Source organism: Gadus macrocephalus, chromosome 20, assembly GCF_031168955.1.
Source record: "Gadus macrocephalus chromosome 20, ASM3116895v1".
Classification (NCBI taxonomy): domain Eukaryota; kingdom Metazoa; phylum Chordata; class Actinopteri; order Gadiformes; family Gadidae; genus Gadus; species Gadus macrocephalus.
The window spans coordinates 22,753,313-22,775,656 of record NC_082401.1 but is presented as its reverse complement, the minus strand read 5'-3'; the positions used below and the strand labels follow the sequence as shown (position 1 = coordinate 22,775,656).

Genomic DNA, 22,344 nt, shown 5'->3' with positions numbered 1-22,344 from the left:
AAGATAATGGATTTTAAAAAGATTACACTATTAAGATGAACGGATCGTCTGACCTGTTAAAGTCTATCAAAATAGAAGAAGAAATGGCAGTTAAGTCACAGACCCATCTGTCTTAGTAGTGACTGATTATTTACTGCTGCTGGGTCAACATCCGCAGTGTGTGTGTGCACGTGTGTGCATGGCAATGACAAGGCATGACAAACTAGCGTAGTAATCGCTGTCCCATTAAACAAAAACGACAAATGATTCCCAACTGCTTATATTGCCTCCCCTATTTTGTACAACCAATGGGAGCCTGGGCGAGGCTATGGGTGCCTGGATGTAACATATTAGCAGCACGGCCGCACAAGAGAAGCAAGAAGCAGAACAGACTGGGGTGACGAAGCAACCTTAAAGCCAATCAAAGAGAGGAATGCATTAAAAGGGCCATACCAAGCCTTATGGTTGCTCAAAGAAAACCCTGCTATGAACTAGTTCTAGCAGCAAAACAAGATTTACAGGGTGACATCATTTTGATGTCTACTTGCACAAGTTCAGGAATCACTACAAGGGAAGGCTTCGCCTGATGCAGCATGTAATGTAGCAGACTTCCCTTGGTACTTTACTAAAGCAGGATGCTGCAGCACGAGCAGCAATGTAATGGTATATTACTGCACTAAATTGTAAGCAGATTACACACACACGCACACTTACCTGAATTTCATACAGATGAGCAATGTGGAATTGGACTGTGAAAAAAACCAAATATGAAACATAATTAGGATTTCATTCAATTTGTTTAGACACACAAACACCACTTCCTATTTAACTACACAAGTGGCTGGAGCATGGCCACAGATGGGAGGGGGAGGAGGTTCGCTTTCCCTGTGTGCGTGCATGTGTGTGTGTGTGCTGTGAGCAGTCTGTATGTGCGACTTGCATACAAGCACATCCCGCTCTCCCTCTCCCCTTGTGTTGTCTCCTAGGCAACCCCAGACTTGGGCAGAGGCAGCGGGGAAATGGCAGCAGAGTAGGAGAAACCGCAGCGGAAATACATTTGGCTACATCGCCCTGACTGTAAGGCTGCCAGTGACATGCTGCTGAAGAAGTCTAAAAATACAGGAGCCATAGGGTGCAAGGGCTCCTTCCCCGGGGGCCAGTTGTAATTGTAGTATAAACCACTTACTTTCAGCTTTGGACAAAGTGCAGAGGTTGGAGTCGATCAAAGCCAGCTGAAAATGCTGCAGAGACAGGGAGAGACAAGAAGTAGCTTTCGGTCAGCGGGGCAACATTTGAATGTATACAGTGCAGCATACATGGCCCAAAAACAGAGACGAGAGCATTATTGAATCCAGGACTAAATTATTAAACACACGTGAAGTTACAACTCTGATAACAGTGCGATCAGCAGCAATGCTTTCTGAGCATGCCAGAGGAATACATTCACTGTTCTCCCCCGGCGTTGTGCGCCGTACTATACCCCCGTGTTGATGACCTCGTTGACTGTAACACGAGGACAACGGGGGAGATGGGTTTAGACGGGCGTTGATGCACTGCTCATGCTCGTCTTCCCCCCCCTTCGTATGATGCCTCGATGTGGAGGACATGAATAGAGGCTCTCTCTCGTCGGCAGGCATGACAACAGGGTTGCTGGGGTTGGCAGATGTCTGCCCATGATTTAGCTAGGTTCCTAAGCGATGATGAGCAACCAAGCCATTATTCGCAGTGGGAAGAGTAGCCCGATTTGCAGGGGAAGTACATTTCCTCCTGCATTGCCTCTATAGCTCTGATATACCAGACAATGTCTGCCAAAGTTAGTTAGTGATATCTGTACCTGAACTGTTTACCAAGGGCGAATGTATTCTCCAGGCAGGAAACCCGCTGGTTCTTTGCATACTAAAGCAGTGTAGGGAGTAGGGACTGGTGCTTTGAGATCAAAGACACGCTGTTGCCACTAGAGATGCTTCTTGCCTACCACGGCTGCACCTGTGCCACCGTAGCAGTGGATTGACTGTGATTGCGACCTGGTGCCTGAACCCGGTATTATACCAAGGGGAAGTCATGCGTCAAGGTGACATGGAACATAGCAGGTCCAGAGTGCACAGCGTTGTAATGAAGTCCAACAGCGTCTCACAATTGGTGCTGCCTATTCCATGTATCTAGGTCATTAAAACACACACACACAGCATTGGTTGATACGTTTTTTTTGCCGTTACATTCTTGAGCTCATTTGCTGAACTCATTAGGCCAATATAAATGCCTGCAATCTAGGCCGGGTAGAAGAGACTTCTAATTTCTTTTCAACACAAAAGGACACGCACACACAAAACTAAAGAGGAGCTGCCAGCCTCCCAGAAGGGACAGCATTCGTAGTCCCCGTCTGACAGATTAAGATCAAGAGTGCACCAGTGGGCTCTTCAACTGTGCCCATCAGTCTACCACAGGTCGGTATGCTTGCATGTGCACAGGCACACACCTGGGTGAGTCTTCAAAGAACTGCCAGAAGCCACTATAGATCAGATATACCACCACAGATACCTCCACAAGCAAAAAACAGAGTCAAGGATACGCACATTTAACACACACACACACACACACACACACCTTACCTCGTGAGATGGCAATCACACTGCTACTACAGAACTGCATCTTCCATTAGCTTTCTCTTTCCTGTCTCTTCTGCTACCCTTCCTTTCCTTCGTTCCCCTTCCCACTCTCTGTACCAGCGGCCGGATAATGCAGCAGGATTGGCAGCTTAGCATTCCACCTCCTCTCCGTCTGTCTCGCCTCCCTCGTGCTAGCGCCCTCTCCCCCTCCTCTCTTGGTGTCACTGATTACTATTCAGCAGACGGCTGCAGTGGAGAGTGCCGAGAGATGACACACAATACCTCAAAGCAGGAACAGGCAGGCGCACAGCAGCTTCTCTCCCTCTCTCCCTTTCCCTCCCTCACTTCCTCCAACTCTCTTGTGCTCTCTCTCTCTTGCTACGCCTGAACTCCCTCCATCTCCCCTCATTTGAGAGATGAAAGCTGTTCTTAAGACTGCAGCTCGGGAGAGCCGGTGCACGCCACACACACACACACACACACACACACACACACACACACACACACACACACACACACACACACACACACACACACACACACACACACACACACACACACACACACACACACACACAGGGGATTATGCGTGTATTCATGTATATATGGTGTCACACATTGCAAATCCCTATAATTACTATACAATAAGAGTTACATTCAAATGTTATCCCCACGCAAATGTATTGTCTAGTTATAATGCATTCATTGTGTCTACACTTGAGATAAATATTTATAGTTTTCTTTTATCACGGACCACTGCAAAAGAGAGAACCACATCATGGATTGGGACAATGCCAGAGTCATTAAGCAGGAAAACAACCGATACCACCGTTGGATAACGGAGGCGATTGAAATAAGAAAGCAGAGCCCGAAGAAAATGAACAGAGATCAGGGAGCATATATGCTCTCCCATACCTGGAGTGCCGTCCTGGGGGGTGGCAGACTGACAGCAGGAGGTGTGGTTCACCAGCCAGAAAACGGATCTCCGTTAACATCAGCTGATAAGAACGTGTCACGCTAATACACTCGTGTGACCTTCTGATGAAGACGGAAGTATATACGTCGAAACATGTCATGGTAAAGAAAATAACATCTACCAATATACGTGTCTGTGATAAAAGAAAACTATAAATATTTAAATGTATTGTCTGTATTGTACTTCTTTTAAAATGCCATCCCGTAATGTCCCTCTTCTCAACAGGTACATCCTGTGCGGAGAAATTAGTAGGGCTGGCCCGAATTATTCTAATACTCGTTCGGAAAATTAGTATTCAAAGCTTAAATCAGTATTCTGAGCTTCGTTGTTTTTTTTCACGTACATGACGTTACCAGAGCGAGGGAGGAAAACTATAAGCGTCACCAAGCAGAGAAGCGAGAGAGGTGGAGCAAGAATAGATATCTTGTTTCCCTTTACTTTATAACAACATTAGCGGGATCTCAGGAGGAAAAGTAATGCTTAGCGAAATGCTAACCTTAGCTTAGTTGTTTGTTTACGTTCGCTGTACAGCGCCGCGCCAATCAACTGTGACTGGCTTGCTGCAGAGCGCGAGCGTCTTGGGAATACCCGGTCAATATAATGGATATAATATGGACACATAAGACAATCAATATTCTGTATTTCTTATGGATTTATTGTACAAATTCCCTGAAAAGATGCACGTTCCAGGATGAATTGAAAAGCTCCCGTAAGGGCTGAGATGGCAGAGGACAGCTGATTTGGAACGGAACAACAGCCGTTCGCTTCCACGGGGAAAAACTAAGGAACTCCAACCTACTTAGGCCTACTAATTAACGTTCAAAAGCTATTAAATCTTCAACAAATATGCAGATACTGTCAAAATCGGTTCCAGGTAGTATAGGGATTATTAATGTTTTTTTTGATGGTGTGTTTTTCTGGAACGAGTATTCGAATATTCGCTCGGAAAAACCAACGAGTATTCGAAGCCTGAAAAATGGTACTCGGGCAAGCCCTAGAAATCAGTTGAAAAGCTAAGCAAAGTTCCTTCTCCTTCCTCCAACAATTCTCACCACCTCCCCCTACTTGACATTCTCTGCTGTTTAAACCTAATACGCCCCTCATTATATTCAAATTTTCTGAAGATTACTAGGGTGATAGCGTGTGTGCAGGGCTTGGCGGGACCAACAACTGAACAGGAGGTGTATGTCAAACTGCGGACATGCAGCACACCTTGCTTTAGCCTAGACACTGCAACAATGGCCAGTGAATCATGTCTTGGGAACCAAAGCCCAGGATCAGGTAGCAGTCTCTTCTTAAACAGCAACCAGGACTCAGACTACAATGGATCCATAGGCTTCAGTCTGAGGGCTCTCCGTTACCACCCGCTCATGTATGGCTTACAGGTGGACAACAGAGCTGGCTTAGGCCTGCAATGAAGACCAGACACAGGTGATCCAGCAACCTTTGTTTCGCATGGAGACGCCTGGAGTCACGTCTTTTCAGGATTCAGGCCAGGGTAGAACATGCAGGTGATATCATTCGGCCATGTGGGAAGTCCTTATCTTGTGAGACAATAGGAGGGAGGAGAATAGAGACCCAACCTAGCTTGACAACAGCTCCTTGAGGTGAGGCAAGTAAACTTGCACGTTCTGAATGGAAATTAAGACCTCCATATACATATACCAATCAAGGACTGTTTATATATGGAGCGTAGGACTGTTGGCCAAGCTCACCTAGAACCTGGGAGTACGGAATTCAATGTACAGAATACCTGTATAATACAAGACATACCTTCAGGCTCGACTCATAGTCTGTGTTGACTTTGAACATGAGGCCCAGTCTTAGATGGATTTCCTTGGACCTGGAGAAACCAGGGTCTATGTACAGGACCTCTTGGAAGGACTTGATTGCCCTGCAATGGAGAGACAGACGAGAGAGAATTCTGAATTACAGTTAAAAAGACAATGACTGACCAACCATTTCAAACATGGTAGAATCAAACAAGGAAAGCAGAAGTTAATAGTGAGAAGAAGCATTGAGTGGAGAAAGAGCAATAGTAGATATAAATAGATATAAGTAGATATAAATACAGAAAGTCATGTGATAATAATAAATCTTCCCAGGTGAATGCTTGTACAGTCAATTATCTTGAATGTACAAGCATTATTATTGGCCAGTGATCACTTCTGCAGACCTTCTCTGTATAATCCCAGAGTATTTTCAGTTTTCTGGTTGAATTACAGCGGCCGTGGTCACAAGATAGTGGACACAAATGAATTGGAGCTGCGGTTACCAACACAAACCATGTTTAAGAGCACATGAAAATAAAGTCATTATTCATCTAGTGGCCTGGGGCAATTCAATCTAACCACAGAAAACCATGAAATACATTTACACGTTTGCCACCAACACTGCTTGCTGTGAACAAACGCCATGATGTGGAACAATCAGCACATTTGAGCGTGTGTTGGACAAATATGAAACTCTTGTAACCACTGAAACGCGTCCAATGCTCATGTGGGCAACAACCGAAACAGTGATAGTTTCAAACCTGAAAGCTGGAGATAAATTAAGGCTGTTCATTTAAAAATGTTAATGCATTAAGGCTTGTGGCAATTGTACAATTGCCTTGACTTGTGGTTTAAGGAGCTTACAATGGCAATCTATTTTAAAAATGTAAGACTTTAAAATAAAAGTCTACCACAAACACATGTTTAAGCCTGTATTGGATGATTCTCTCTAGCTTGCAACAGGTATTGGAAGTTAATACACGTTGGGATTGAGAGGAGGCAAGGGAGAGGGGGGGCAGTGAGAAAAACCCATTACAATTATATAGAATGCAAAGACCTCATCTATCCTGCAAATGCAAATTGAGGACAATGAAAATGTAAGGCATCACTCACATCGTCTCCTAAAAGGTATTGCCTCCCACAATAGCTTAATTTGCAACTTGCAAGTTTGGATACCCAGTTGATTTGTGTGCAGGGAAAGTACATAGCAAATACAATTTACAACAACTAGTTTTTGGTTGTCATTGGACACCAAAAACTAGCAGAGCCAAAGAGCTAACTTGAACAAGGCACAAATTCTAATAAGACCTTATTATTATTATTATTTGATTACTTTGGTGTGGTACAGTACCAGGAACGGTTATTTCCAGTGAGTGCATCAGCAAAACACCCAGAGGAAGCAAAGAAAAGGGCCCTCTGTGGCCACGGCCAAACAGTGTCAGAATTCCCCCTCAGCCGGTCTGCAGTGCCCCCGGCTTCCCTGCTCGCTGCTCATCGGGTCCCTCCCTCCAACCCCTTTCTATTGGATTTTCTACCCAGTTTCATTCTCTTCCTGTCCAGCAGAATGTAGAGTAGCTGCATTGGGACTCCAGTGCCTCTGCTGTTGATAAGATGGACTACGACAGCAAGCATAATGCACGTTCCAGACGCAATTTTCTTGTCCTTGGGGAAACATCCAGACAGAACAAGTGTTTACCGAAAGACCGGACCAGAAGGACTACCCGGCTCCGCTTTCTAGGCAACTTGCTTTTGAGAGTGGATACATGATGACCCACCCCTGAAAAGAGCCAAATGTCTTAATGGGATCAAGGCCTAACCATGCTCATACTGCAGTCCGAGATGCACAAATGTAAAATGCTTGCTCCGTTGTTGTCTTTCGGGGCCATGCAATCACGCAGAAAGGTACCTCACGACGCAGAGAGATTCGTGATTGGCAACATCTCTGGACAGCCAGTGCTGTGCAAGGAGTTTTCTGGCCCAGAACTAAAGCCAGAGCAGCTGAGCTGCACCCCCCCGTGAACAGTCAACGTCTGACAGCTCAGCATTCCTCCCTGCCGCCCGCATCGCTCTGGGTGACGTAAGTTGCCCTAGAGAATCCAAGATGACCTGCTTCCCGGCCCGCCTCTGCGCTTTCCCCACCGCCCCTTCTCTGAGCACAAAACTTTCCAGTCCAGACAGAGGAGGACATGCGAGCTTAGCGCAGCAACAGCCATGAAGGGCAGGGTTAAGGGGACAAAAGGAGGAGGCAGAGGGTTGGAAGCTTTGGTTGTTTGGTTGTTTGGGTGGTTGGGGGGGGGGGGGGAGGCGACATAGAGAAGGGAAGTGGGTGGAGGAAGCCAAAGTCGCTCAATGTGAAATCAAAAATTATTTGTGCAGCATATTTCCATTTGCAAATCAAAATGTAATTTTGTAACTTGCAAAGTCAATGCTATGACAACTTTATATTTGTTGATCTTTGAAGTTTTTCCTTTTTGGGAAAAGGCAATGATTGCAATGTATATTTGAAAAGAATGGATACATTGCTATGCCGTAGGCAGGCGAGTCTCGCTGCATATTGCAGTGGTTTCCAGCCACAATAGGAGCACTCATTCCCAAAGCGTATTCCTCTAGAGAAACTAAGCCAAGGTAGGTAGGGGCGGGGCCTACCTTCTCCATCCTGCCTGGGCCTCAGCTGAGGGGCACTGCTCTGTCCTAGACAGGGAGACAGGGCACCTAGAGCGGTCAACGGCAACAAAAGCTGCAGAAATCTTGCACCACAACAAGACAGCATGGCAAAACGCATTTAAAACACGGTTTGGGATAGTCCAAACTCCCGTTTTCCCCAGGGACCACAGCAGGACACATCTAGACTGCTTAACCATAATAGGCTGGGATCAAGAACTTCATAAAAAGGCCTAGAGACAGAGTTTTTTCTTGCCAGAGACAAGAGTTATCGCTGCCGTGATATGCACACCGCCAGGCAGGATCTCCATCTACGGCCTGCGTATTGCAGTCAAAAACCAGGCAATATTGCCAGGATTTTTGATAAACTCACAGAACAACACACCCTGAATGACTTCAACACAACAACCCCCTCATACCAGAGGAAGAGTTCAAACGAGGACATGACTGAACCCAGTGCTATCTGCAGGGTTGTGCGAGTGTCTCAGTTGGAGGGTGTGCGTTTGAGTGTTTTTTCTGGGGGGGTTTTAGCAGTGATTTGCCAATGTGCTTGACTTTTGGACGACTATGTTAGCAAATCGATGCCGTCAAGGATGCGCAATGAGCAATGACATTGATCTTCTCTTCAGTTATCCATCTAGGAAGGAAATGTTATTTTCATACTCAAACTTTATCACAGCTTCAGGAATCCAAATCATAATAGGCATCTCAGGAAGAACGTAATGCATGACGTGACGTGTACTTCAGGAGACGCAATTAAAGAAAAAGACCAGGAAATAAAATAGAAATAAAAGTGTCAAGTCCAAGCAATACCCATTCAGTCTAATGGGCACAAATAAAGTGATAAAACATAATGTTTCAGATAAATGTACTCACCATTGAAATGCATTGTAATGGAAGTAAACCATTCCAAGGCCATATAAAAAGGCTGCATTCTGCAAGAGAAAAACGTATAAAAATGTGTTATGAGCAGAACAGTTAAATTCATGACAGTGGTTGTGCACAAAGTAAAAAAAATTGACACATTGAATGCATTGAACTAGGATTGCAAGGGTTGAACAACTTAAAGGGTGACTTTGACTCCGAAGAGTCAGCAACGCCAATATTGAACAGACGTTGGCAGGTTGTCTCATAAACATGAACCAACACTGATTTAATGGATAGATCGCTCAGATCGCTCTTCTCCTCAGTTGACGAGCAGTGATGCTCCGCACCCAGCAACAAAGTTTTTTTTAAGGTCTAAAAAACGTGATGAGCATCAAAAGGATGCAGCTCAGGTCAGAGGCGGTTTACCGCAAGGATAGCGTGCATGTGCTCAACCGGCGAAGAACAGAAACAATATTTAACCTATTAGAGAAGACCTGTGTGATTGGCACCACAATAACTTTAATAACAAGTGTTGCTATGCATGTTTTTGAAACACATTAGCAACAAGTTATTACTAGAAGGGGGGTTCTGCCGGTGTGGATGCTACTAACGCTCATTAGTAAAGTCATAATCACTTGTTGGATTGCTACCTTCAGTTTTATTTTTCACTAGTACTGCTGAGTTTGTGTTCGCTGTTTGTAGCCAATTAGGCACGTCCAGATCTCAACTTCCAGCAACAGGATTCGCAGAAACAAATGATAAGCGAAAGAAAGAGAGAGACTGATTGACTAGTTCCTGATTCGGTTGATCACGGTGCATTGACTTTCATCAATTGGCATATAATGTCATGCGGCATGCAAATTCAAGGTTTTATTATTTTCCACTTTGACAAGTCTCCCCCAAAGCCGCAAGGTCAGGATTGTGCCCCCTCCCCTGCCATGTGACACAGAATGGGACCTAAACAAGTCCACTTGCATATCTCCACTACCTGTGGCCATTACAACGCTACATGCAGGTATATGAGACAGCGTTGTCATCTTTTAAAATAAAACTCAACATATGGTGCTTCTACGACATAAGCTTTTAAAAAAACAATTGCTACTATTACTATACTATTGCCAATTCTGGTTTCTTTAGTAGTGACCAACAAGCTAACCTTCAGCTTACAATGAAGCCGACAATTACCGTAATGAAACATAGAAACGGCCAACATTAAGTTGCATAGAGATCTATATTTTTTGCCATATCTCCCAGCCTTATTTCATGGAAACATAAAAATATACTGCAATCGTTTGTTTTTTGCAGGCGCACACACGCTAAAAATAAATAAATAAATAAAAGGTTTTTGCTAATTATACTGGACACTGATTTTGTGACACCAGAAGTGATGATTACAATGGTTTGATCACCCAGACCTGTATAGGCTTCCAAGCCCTTACTAATACTAACGCTAGCTACCTTTTCAGAAACTTTAGCTAACTAACTTCATAGAAACTAATAAGAAAGTACGTCTTTTCTACATTGAACTTTGCACAAATACTCGATTGACTCATCAGATATTCTCTTGATATTAACTAATGGAATCGCACTCACAGATAGAATTTCGTTCAGCTTCAGGTGTGTGGGAGTGAGTGTTGATGATGGTTTAGGTGGTTTAGGCAGCCTCACCTGGTGAAGTCTGATTGGACTCTGGGGCTGGGTGAGGCTGCACTTGTTGCACATTGAGCAATCAGTGTGCACAGGTTAAACCAGCCATCTCAACACATTCGGGAGACCTCCTGCATGGCAGCAGAGCACCCTTGCCTTGTTCATCAACACAATTTTGACAAAAAACGGATTCAACACCACCTGCGTCTTTTATGTTTGGAGGAGCCGAGAAAAGTCGCCCAGGTGGAGCGTGGCAGTCACCTAGGGCATGTGTGGTAACGTACTTTGCTAGAAGGTGCTAATAAAATTCTAGCTTTCAACTCATCCTATGACTGAGTTTTTTGGTATGTGTTGCAGCCATAATCTGCAACTCCTCCCTGCACATTGTCTCCATTCAGCCCACTGATGTGTCCGTATCCGGGCAGCAGGAAATGTCCTACGGTCCTCCAGCAATAATCTATGGAAGATTGGCACTCATTTCCTATAACTTCATTATTCTATGGTTAACGGCAGTCTCAATGCATATGAGACCAACAGCATTGTAAGCTAGACAGTGCCATGCGTGCTAAAATGTCAGCAGCTCAGCCTTTACGGTTACTTGTATTATAAAAAAGAATTTCCATAATACTTCAAGAATACGCTGGGGAAGTGACTGTGAAAAATGAGATACTGTCCAAGCTTAATGGCAAACTTATAATAAAGACTTCTAGATCTAAAGCGTAGAAAGTACAGAGAATCATTAAGCAAGGAGTCACAGCACAATCACCCAATATTTGGTGTGGGCAGTGCTTGGCTTTCTCAGAAAAACACAAATCTTGGGAGCAGGCACGGCGTTATGGGTGGGTCTGACAGGCCCACCCAAAACTTTTCAAAAAAATAAAAATAAAAGGTTAATATATTTTCAACATTATGATTCTGAAATGCTTTATTTTTGCAATGCAGCAAACTTTGTTGAAATTGATGCTTGATCCGATTTGCGTTAAAGGGCTGTTATCTTCTATCTCGTAGTAGCCTAAGCTACAATTGAATGCAACTTCTTTGTATAATAAGCCAAGCTCAGTCTGTTGCTAATGATATCGAAATATTGTTGAAAATGAGAATTATGAAATAGTCTGCCTCATGTTATGCAAGCATAACTAAACTATGTGGGAAATATTCAATTACTGACCACTTTTACAGTCTCTAGGCCTTAAATCTATAGAGGTTAGACCAGATGGTGCTGGTAGAGGTGTTTGAGGGCCAATAGGGTGGCTTAACACTCTGGCCTATACAAAAACCTCTCTGCCCCTGGATGGTGACTGCTAGGGGTGGCAATCTCTTGGCACCTCACGATTCGATTCCAAAACGATTATCGATGCAGCAAAAAAAAAAAAGTATGTACATTTCCATGCGTGAATTTCAAAAATATATATATCCGAGTTTGCTACTCAGTTTGCTAATCACTTCCTACTTTTATTGATGATCATTAAAGACATCAACAGATGAATTAACTTATCTAATATTTTATTAGAGAAAAAGCTTTCGTCACAAGTGACTTTCTATGAACAATGCAATAATCAATGCAGCTTGCATTACAACACAATATGTATGTAAAAAAATAAGTTTCAGTCTTCTTTTCTTTCTAATCTTTCTTTTCCATGTCATTAAAGAAAAAGCTGCTCTTGAATTAGGAGTTCTTGTGTCTGGCTGCGAGTTTGCATGCATGCGAAGGCTGAATCGCAATCGTTTCAAGACAAATCAGATTGGACAATACACACTGAAGATAAATTAAATAATTTTAAAATTACTAAAATGATCCCTCTCTGGCGAACAGAATGTTGCAGCAGGCGAACAAGTAAAAAATATATATATATTTTTTTATTCTGCTTATTAATTTATCTGCATCGAGACGGAATCGTTCTAGAGAGAATCGCGATGCATCGCAGAATCTATTATTTTTCCCACCCCTTAGTGACTGCTGTGCAAGAGCACAGCCTTTAAAATCCCACAAGTTTCATTCCTCACATCTCCAATGGTAGGGGATGATTTATCAGCTCCACACTCCCTCATGTTGAGAGCTTTGAATGCCATACATGCGATAACAAACCACTATATAAATTAATACAAATAAATTAGGGATACACCGATGTATCGGACAAACATCTGTAACGGCCGATATTCACGTTGTTGAATGCCATCGGAAAATAAGATGACATTCACAGATGGCAGTGGCCGATGTTTACATGTTTAATGCTTCCTTCTCTTGAAATGTCACTGGAACATGTCTTACAAACTGCAAATCGCTGATCTTTCTCCGAGACAGTGAAATACTCCCACACGACCAACATTTTCTTTCACTTTTATTTGTAAACAAACCACATGCACCCGGGCAGCTTTTTTTTTGCTGTGGCATCACTCCGCAAGCGTCCTCGGTTGCTAAATGACGTCAACGTCTTTGGCGGACTATTTCTCAGCTGATCAACACTACGAATTCTGGTAACAAATAAACTGTAAAAAGTTATTTTTTTGGCCAGTTTCCATATGCTAAAGACGTGTCTAGTTCACCGTCATGCAGGAGGCTATGTTCAGTAAAATAAATAGCGATCTGTTTTCGGCGCATGTAGGCCTATCTGCCTAAGCCTACATTGAAATAATTTTGATGTCGAATGTTGATGGCGCAGTTGAAATAAACAGATTGATTTCACACAAAAGTGTGTGCGTGTATACGAGGTGCGTATCTGCGTGTGTGCGTGGGGGGTTAGGGTTAGTTTCCCTGGCACAAAAGGGGGAATAAATAACAAATAAACATCGGCATCGGCTATCGGCCAAATTGTTATTTTGAATATCGTATCTGTATCGGCCCAGAATTTCACAATCGGTGCATCCCTAATATAAATAAACTTTAAACAGGAGTAGCGGAATTGTTGTTTAGACCCCCTATCCATTCCCCATCAACTCAAAATCAACATCCAGTTCAAGTTCAAACATTCTGGTTTTGAAGTCCTGTATGTACATACCCGCTGCATAGATAAATACACACAAAATACTTGGCAAATTGTTATGCACTTAAGATCACAGGTGTGAGATACTTTAAATGGCAGTGGACGTATAGAAAAGAGTGTGCAGACGAAGAAGATGCACATGTCTTAATACGAGTGGAAGGCAATTTGACCGTTTTGCTTAATCACGGATCAGAGGACTCCTTCTCCTGGCAACGTTTCTTTTCCCCCTTTGGCAATATCTCCTTGCTAGAGATCTACCGAAATCAATGTATCCACTCTTGTCATGGTTACTCAGCACGCATGGGTGATGGCTAATACACAGCCCCTCTGCAGCCCTGAATCCCAGTGAAGCCCTGTCAGGAAGTTTCACAGTCAAACTGCAGCATCGTGTCAAAAACTCAGCCAAACAAACCCGACCCCACAAAGAGAGAGGGCAAACCACCATGGATGAAGGACTGCAATCATATCTGGTCCCTCCTGTTAAATGTAAAAAATTGTTGAAGGGCAATCCATCCTTTTCACACATCTATATCCAAGCTCAATATAAAATAAATATACATCCAGTCCAACTACAAACCCAAGTTAACAGGTTATATATCAGAACATGGGGTCAAACACCCCAAAATAAAAAAAGTCCACATTGAAATGGCAAAACATTGAATTACAAACATTACCTACATTTTACAAATTCTGGCTCCAAGGGAGAGTTTGAATTCATGAACGGAAATTCTAGCATAGCCAGGGTCTTTCCTCGACAGGTCAGTTCCCCTCTGAACCTGCCCTTGTGTGACCGTCTGAGCCCCAGTGGTCACACCCTTCACCCTAGCGCAGGAGACAGTTACCCTTCCAGAGGCACTCGCTGCTAAGCCTACTCGATTTTGTGCTTCAGAGTCACACGCACTACAGCGTTTTTCCCGTTATGGTGATGGACGGGGCTTGTAGGGTTAGGTATGGGAGAGGAGAGGGGTGTGAGGGGGGGGGGGTCATTTTGTATGCCAATAACAAGGTTGAAATGTAGAGGTTTTGGCTTATTTTTTACAACTGAAACAGTAAAGTACATAAACAAATAAAAAGGTACCATTACCGAATTCAAAATCCCAATATCGGTTCAAATGTGAATGTTACGTTACCCAAACTTATTACAAAAACCTTTCAAACTGAAATACAGAGAGCCTCAATTCACAGAGACCAGTCCAATATTTAGCCAAACCGAGCCACAAGTATTAACAGCCCAGACATTACAGTTACCAACAAATAGTTATGCATGATGAAAATCAATGAATTCCCTCTACTTCAAAGGCCAGTAGAACACAGGCTTACCTTCCAGTAGTCGGTCTGTAAACTGTAGTACCTCTGGTATGCAGATAATGCTGGAAAAAAATAACGTGAAAAACACCAAATAAAAAGGTTGTGTAGGCCTACCCGTAATAATAAACATTGATTTGTCAAATAGAGGTTAGTCATAGGAATATACACTGCATTTTGATAAAGAGCGAGAGAAAATAATCACCTTTTGGATAGTCCTCCAGTAAAAGGTTGAAATGGCCTAGCTGACAGAACATTTCAGGGTCCACTTTCCCCTCGGCTTTCAGGATGATAGCATCATAGCAGCTTACAGCCTTAAAATCAACCATGAAGAGAAGAAAAAAATGGAAATCATTGGAATACTACAAATCATAGGAGTGACCATCCAACAGTTCACACATATTGCAAGGAATACTTTTCGTATAGACTTGGGCATGTGTGTGTGGAGCATGTTTTATCAAGAGTACATTATAGACTAGATAGAACTGCAGAGCCAACAGAAGCCAGTCAGAAGAAGGGTAGGGTGCATGCTCCTAGCAACTGAAGTATCAACTTAATTTATTATGTTAGACGTTCCACAATGTTTGAGAGATGTATGCAACAAATAAGACCCTAATAGAATCTATAGCGTTGTATAAACTATTGTTACTTTATCACCTTAAGTTGGCCGCAAAGAGATGCAACATGTCGTTATATTACCAAATATAGAACCTACAAAGGCGCCTTACAATCATGTTGAGGTTGGTGAGGTTTTGTTGATAAGAGTGTCTGGTAAGAAGATCATTGGTATTTAGTCATTTAACCTCATTAAACCCAGTACAGAGTTACAAGAAAAAAAAGTCAGTAGAATGTAATAGGCCAATAACAAGGTTATTGTTTGTAGCCATTTCAGTTTATAGACATAATGTTGCCAACTATTCAGGCATTGTAGATGTCAAAACATGCAAAATGAGCCCTCTAAAAGTAAGTACCTCCCCACGGTATGGAAACTGCCAGATCTAGGTAATGGCAGAGTCCAACGTTTAAGAGACATTTTAGATCATGAGAATGTAATTCAGCGAAACGTGCACACATCAAGCAACTGTGCAACAGCTACCGACTATGAAGTAGTGTTTGGCACCTAGGCTATGTGTAACATTTGCCTTGTGGTCGATCACACGTAATACAAAATTGAACCAGTCTCCCTTAAAATGGAACGTATTGCCGCACAACTTTAGATGTTACACGAATACGGACAAGCTGCTTTACTGAATATAAACCATATAACGTTTATCTACTTGTCAATACAGAGACGGCTCCAACCACTAAACGTCCTCGAGGGTCTGAACGCAATATGTCACACATCACTCGCAAAGAAAAACACTAGTACACACATAGGGACAAACCACCTATATAATATACAATACTAATAATTGTAATCGTTTAGCATTGCTCTGTAAATACGTTCCTACAATGAAATATAACACGAAGAAAACGTAAAGCCACATGTTGATGAAATACAGATTTCTATACATGGGTAGCCTAATGGTAAATAAGATTGCATTGACTTCTTGAAGTGTGTGCTTATTTTTGCAAGAACTACTAGGCTACTATCACATGTACACGTCTCATTTGGCGCAGCTTGTCGCAACACCAAAACGAGTCGCCTAAATAGAAATGTCGAACTGTGCGCAGGCTTATTAGCTTAGCTGATGATGATGCTAGCTAGCTAACGTTTGCAGAGTATTTTCCTCCCACCCCGCCATCTTGGGCCGAGCCAAGCAGCCATTATTTTGTAACCCAAACTAAAAGCGTTTAATTGCATCGTCGACATGTTTCGCGTTCAGGTGATGAAAATATATCGCCAAGTTACGGGTCGAGGGACGCGCTTTTTAGCCAGTTGCCACATGCTACATGGTGGGCTGACGCACAGCTTAAACTCTGGCCATCGTATTGTTGCAGGAGTGGATGGGACAGATGGCTTGGCCAAATACAAACACTTCTACGGCAATATAATTTCTCTCCTTTCAAAATGGAAGAAGACAAATCGACTCAGTTTATCGTCTCAATCCTGTACGGTGACCGGTTCAAGAACATGCAGTTCGTTTACTTTTGAACAGATCGTGAACCGTTCAAATAAACGACTTTGTAGCAGCTGCAACAAGCAGAGCTTCTCCTCGTGATATTTGTATGAAAGCGTCTGTCACTACACGCAATATAGAAGTGTACTTCATAGTAGCGGACACACACGTTGGTACAATGTTTTAAGACTATTATTACTGTACTTATTGGTTGAACTGGCAGATCCATACATCTGCTGATTTAATGTGCTTTACATGATACCAATACCGTCTAGTAGTACGGCTTATTGAAATGTACACCAGTCCATAATAATTCTGTGGCGAATATGCATTGTTCACATCGCCCAGTATTACCTGGAGTTTTCTTGACCAAACCAAACGTATTAATTCATAGTATAGGCCATGAAACCAAACAGTTTCACGGCAACAGAGATCAGTCTGATTCAGCATTAAAGTTGTGTTATAAGTGTTGGTGCATGTCGGGTCCAACCCACTAGCTAGCATTGGGTTGAGATCTGTGCCACTTGTTCCAGGTAGGATATGCACAATTCGATGGAGATAACGGAGAGAGACTCTTATCCTATTCTGTGCATACCTTTAACAACAAGGCCTTCGTTCTGGCGCCATCTTCATGAAGCCCCTGAAATCCAAACAGTGAACTGCAAGTAGAGAACAGACAACAGAGGCGGTTCCGTATTACTTAGCGCTATTGGTGTTGTTTTCCCAAGTGCTCGAGAAAAAACGAAAGGGTGAAAAATAACCTATTGGGTCTTTTCACGTTATGTTTTACTTGCCTGTCAATTGCGGCCAAGCTTTCTCTCTCTTGCGTTGTTAGCTTTGGAAAGTCCTCCTCGATTTCATTCGCTTTTCCAGACGCCATTTTCTTTTCCTCATCACCAGCAGCGCCGAGACTCCGAGCAGCAGCAGAGGCAGCGGCGCTGAGCGACACTCCGCACGATTTCATGGAAAGGAAACGGACAATCCGCCGACCAACTCGGCCAAAATGCAATAACGAAGGTGCGAAACCTTATCCAGAAGCAAATGGGGCGTAGCGTAATTGTTGCAAAATCCTCAAGGAAACGACCCTTTAAAGTTATATTCCACACACCTCATCGTACACCAAAATAGGCCGTGTATTCCAATCTTAGAATATGCATGAAGTTGATGCAATCTGGGTTTTACTAAATGATGCTATTTGATAAAAAATCGCAAACTTCCCCAACCACCAGCTCAAAGTTGTTGTAATTGTGTCACACAGGCAAACGCACGCCGCCACCTTCGGCACGCCCTCCTTCTCCCACACCCAATGGTCGACGTTCATGTGTTGTCACGTGACAGGCTTGTCTCGAGTGACTCACGCACACTTACAAGCACGCGTACGTACACACTCAGAGCAGTACCGAGGAAGACTCGCCTCACACCCGTCGATTGGTTTCTTGTGCTGTATTATGATTACGTAAGTGTGCTTCAAAGTTACCCATTGGTCGAGATAACTGTCCAGTGCCATTTAGAGTTTTACGGGCGGCTAGGAGGACCTGTCATTGCTGCTATATTTGCAATTTCAGCGTCCCAATTCAATATTAACTTTAAAGTGTTAACAATATTACGTGTTGTCGACGATCGAAACACTTTCTAACCGCAGATGTATAATAGCCATCTAATACGTCTCTCTCTCTCTCTCTCTCTCTCTCTCTCTCTCTCTCTCTCTCTCTCTCTCTCTCTCTCTCTCTCTCTCTCTCTCTCTCTCTCATATCTATATATATCTGCTGGTCAATATCTCTCACTTTATAATACAAACCCACTTTAAATACATGGACAAATAATGTTTGAATGCTCCCTTATAAATGCTGAAGGCATGATCATGTAGCCCTTTTGGTATTTGACTGGCAAAATACATGCAAATGACGCCTTGCGTTGTGCAGTCCTCCGGTACCAGAGGGGGCAACAGAGGACACTGCGCTGTCACATCACCAAGGATCACTGAATACCAAAATGGCGAGCCGCGAGAAGGGCAAGTATATGAACCTAATAATAACTTATTCTATATCGCACAGGGCGTTTGCGGTAACAGTTCACTAACCTTAGGAAAAGTAGATTACTGATTTGTTGAAACATTTGTGATATTTGAATCACTTGGGCTCTCCTATCGCGGTCCTCGTGCATTTGACCATCGCTTCCCGGGCAGTAGTTACAATTTCGTCCTAGTTATTGTCAACTAGTTAGGCCTCGGAGTAGCCAAGAGGTAGTCCACTATTGCTCCCACACAGAAAAAGATTACACAATAGCTATGATGTTTCGTCATTATTCTTTACTGATGTCATCCAAAACCATATTAATCTGATCGGGCCGTTCAAAGGGAAGTTTAGGGCTCATATAAAATACAACCGCAGAGAACTCTGAAGCTGTGTGGAACAAACAGGCTGGAATACACAATTAAATAGGCCCTGTTATTTTGCCTTGACCGGCCCAACACATTCGATGCTGTGAAAAACACAGATATTATTATTATTCCTCATATTATTATATTATTACTACATATATATTGTTTACTATATGTGGCTGTTTCCGAATGGGAAGGAACTGGAAGCATGCCCAACAGATCTCAGCAGAGTCTGGCGCAGTCAAAAAAAATGCTACTTCCTATTTGATGCATGTGAGGCAGACTTATTACTACTAAATTATCATAGTATCTATAATCCAGAATACAGCAGAGAGACTTGGATAGATAATATAGCCTACACACATATACTACACTAATACTCTTGTTGATTATTGGAAAACAACTAAATGTTCCGGGCAAAGTCATTCGGGACTGGCCTACAGTTTCTTTGCTCTCCCCAATTCTTCCCTTCTGAATATGGTTATGGAACATGGACATGATACATGAGGAGACTAGTATGATTCAACAAGAGACCCAAATATTTGACACTCACATACTGACATGGAACAGCTGTACACCTGTGCATTGTATCTCAATCAATTTCTTCGGATAACGGGACAATTGTATGATAATGTGCTGATGATATCTGCTATTGACTACACAAATGGGCCCCAAATTAGTGTGGTGCTGCTTATAACCCCTTTTGTATGACTACTTTTTATTTTTAGATCTTGAAGAAGAAATTTACGACAAGGTCGTAGATCTGACAGAGTATGCCAAGCGTCAACGATGGTGGAACCGTGTGTTCGGAAAAAACAGCGGCCCTATCGCCGCGAAATATTCAGTTGCCACTCAGATTGCCTTAGGTGGAGCTAGTGGATGGTAAATGCACACATGTAAAAGCATCGTTTTTCCATGATTTGATCAATTGTTACCACACACTGGGTGCAGCTCGATGAATATTAACCTGCATAATACATTATTTTGTTGTATTAGGTGTGCAGGATATCTCTGTCAGAAGGTTGGAAAGGTTGCTGCTACGGCCGTAGGAGGAGGTCTTCTTTTGTTGCAGGTATTCAGCCACAAGACTTAAACACGTACTTTACAAATATTTATTTCCTCACTGTTATTATTCCCAATCACATTTATGTCTGCCTTCTACAGATTGCCAATAATACGGGATACATTCAAGTAGACTGGAAGCGAGTAGAGAAGGATGTCGACAAAGCCAAAAGACAGTTAAAGAAGAATACAGACAAAGCTGTGCCAGAACTTAACACATTTATGGAGAAGGTATTTTTTTGTATCTGCCCTACAGCCAGATTTGGTCATGCTAATTGAATAATTGTGCATCAAAAATGTAAACTTTTTTGGCATACCACCCCAGCTTCTGCATCATTGAGATTCACCTTGGATTGTGATTACTTGTATTCTGAGACACCTATAAACAGTATTAAGTTGTCAACACGTCTTTTTTTCTGTCCACAGTCCACAGATTTTGTGAAGAAAAACATTGTTGTCACCAGCGGTTTCGTCGGTGGATTCCTGCTGGGCCTAGCGTCCTAAAAGCTGTCTATCTACCTTTTGTGCCCAAGAAATGCAATACGGCCGTTCCATGGTCTGACAGCAAGCAACCATCGTCAGAACACCATGTAGTTATGTGCTTCTACATTAGCTGCATGTCCCTTTGAATCATCTCAAGCATCTACTCTGCAATAGGGATTAATGAATAATGAACATATCAAAAAATAATGTACACTCCATCTTATCACAATATCTATACTAATTGTGAAGGGCAAGGCCATGGGGAAAATTCAAACTGAACATCAGGTAAAACCTTTGTTGTCATGGTTAATCTAAATATACCACATGGAGATTTCATTCATCAGCACTTAACCCAAACTCCAAAGACAATCTCTTTTCAAATTAACCAAATTGCACATAAACATAAAAGCTAATTATATATTAACAGCGGAAACAAACCCATATGTTATTCAGTGGCCATATGTAAACACCCTGTTCATTTCTGACAAAACATCATGATCAATGTTACTTCCAGCGTTTTGTGAATAATAAGTGTATTTAAATATATATCTATTTTTTAAGCAGCTATCATATTGACTGCTGTTTTGACCTGAAGAACTAAAATGCTGCAATTGTCCCACTGGTATTCCAGTAATGTCGGTGTTATAATGGACAAAAAATCACTCTATTAGGTTGTGTCAAAGTAAGACATGTAATGATGTATTCCCTTTATGAGAGCTGTATTAAGTTTCATACATATTATATATTGAATAATATGGAGGCTTAAGATTATATTTGCCTATAAGGCCAGCCTGATTTATTTATAGTTGGTCATATTGCCTCAATGCTATGCTTCACGTGTTGAAGGTTGAAAGTGTATTTTGTAGAACATGAATGAAATAATTAAAGTTTCCAATGTACGGTTTTGTAGTTCTTGCAAAGATGCTACTGACTTTATTCATATTATTGAGCCTATGCTTTTTTGTGTTGTCAAGCAAAGATATAGTCACGTTCTTTCAATTAATCCAATTTTCATAATTTCTCACCCTTGGACGTTATTGACCAATCCGGATCAAGTAACAATCAGGCTGTGGTATACGTTTTAGAGTTATAATAGAAGGACTGCATTTATTTAAGTTAACCCAATGTAGCTGAACAAAGCAACCATGCAACCACCACATAGTTGAGTTGTGCTTTTTTAAAGTCAGTCAAAACCTCAACCTTTTCAATCTTAGATAAGTAGTAGGAAGGAGAGATTTCAGAAGTCCCAACAATTTGACTGCTAATGGGTTGCCTTACTCTTGGGGTTTGAGAAGCATGGCATTGGATGGGAGTTGATGGCTGGCCAGAAGATGCAACCAAAGTACTCTTTCTTCCCTTAAGGAGCGGGAAACAATGTTCTGTTATGTTTGGCTTGACAACCAGATGAACAACATTGTTCCATGAAGATACTCTCTTTCCCCGATTCCCTAACCCTAATACACGTGCTCAATGGGATTCCTCATCCAAGTTGTATCAAATTAAATTGTTCTCTGCTGGGAGTGTTGTAGTTTTCCAATGGTTGTGTGTGTGTGTGTGTCTTTGTG

General features: G+C 42.4%; 2 protein-coding genes across 6 annotated transcripts in view; one reads left to right on the top strand and one right to left on the bottom strand.

Annotated features, from left to right (window-relative positions):
* The window catches only part of kdm6a (lysine (K)-specific demethylase 6A), a 36,087-nt gene extending 17,970 nt beyond the window's left edge, over window positions 1–18,117 (bottom strand). For 3 of the 5 annotated variants that reach the window (XM_060040603.1, XM_060040604.1, XM_060040606.1), the window contains exons 1-9: window positions 17,649–18,117; window positions 17,450–17,513; window positions 15,000–15,108; window positions 14,810–14,859; window positions 8,871–8,929; window positions 7,980–8,024; window positions 5,335–5,455; window positions 1,166–1,220; window positions 694–728 (exon numbers count right to left, since the gene is read on the bottom strand). In XM_060040603.1, coding sequence (XP_059896586.1) covers window positions 694–728; window positions 1,166–1,220; window positions 5,335–5,455; window positions 7,980–8,024; window positions 8,871–8,929; window positions 14,810–14,859; window positions 15,000–15,108; window positions 17,450–17,513; window positions 17,649–17,818 — 708 coding nt within the window. In that variant the 5' untranslated portion in view covers window positions 17,819–18,117. Of the gene's footprint in view, window positions 1–693; window positions 729–1,165; window positions 1,221–2,588; window positions 4,345–5,334; window positions 5,456–7,979; window positions 8,025–8,870; window positions 8,930–14,809; window positions 14,860–14,999; window positions 15,109–17,449; window positions 17,514–17,648 lie in introns of those variants that run through there. The other 2 variants (XM_060040605.1, XM_060040607.1) reach the window with 2 other exon arrangements.
* A 61-nt stretch (window positions 18,118–18,178) lies between these two features.
* On the top strand, window positions 18,179–21,678 carry LOC132449026 (FUN14 domain-containing protein 1-like). Its single transcript, XM_060040608.1, has 6 exons — window positions 18,179–18,310; window positions 18,777–18,865; window positions 19,963–20,116; window positions 20,231–20,306; window positions 20,399–20,527; window positions 20,723–21,678. Exons 1-6 carry the CDS (start codon window positions 18,303–18,305, stop codon window positions 20,798–20,800), a joined length of 534 nt encoding a protein of 177 aa, XP_059896591.1. The 5' UTR covers window positions 18,179–18,302; the 3' UTR covers window positions 20,801–21,678.
* Window positions 21,679–22,344: the final 666 nt, after the last annotated feature.

What these genes read in the sequence shown, in the direction of transcription:
- LOC132449026 (XM_060040608.1), top strand. An exon ending in AATGGCGAGCCGCGAGAAGG is followed by an intron (nt 18,866 to 19,962) that starts GCAAGTATATGA and finishes TTTTATTTTTAG; the next exon opens with ATCTTGAAGAAGAAATTTAC. An exon ending in TTAGGTGGAGCTAGTGGATG is followed by an intron (nt 20,117 to 20,230) that starts GTAAATGCACAC and finishes TTGTTGTATTAG; the next exon opens with GTGTGCAGGATATCTCTGTC.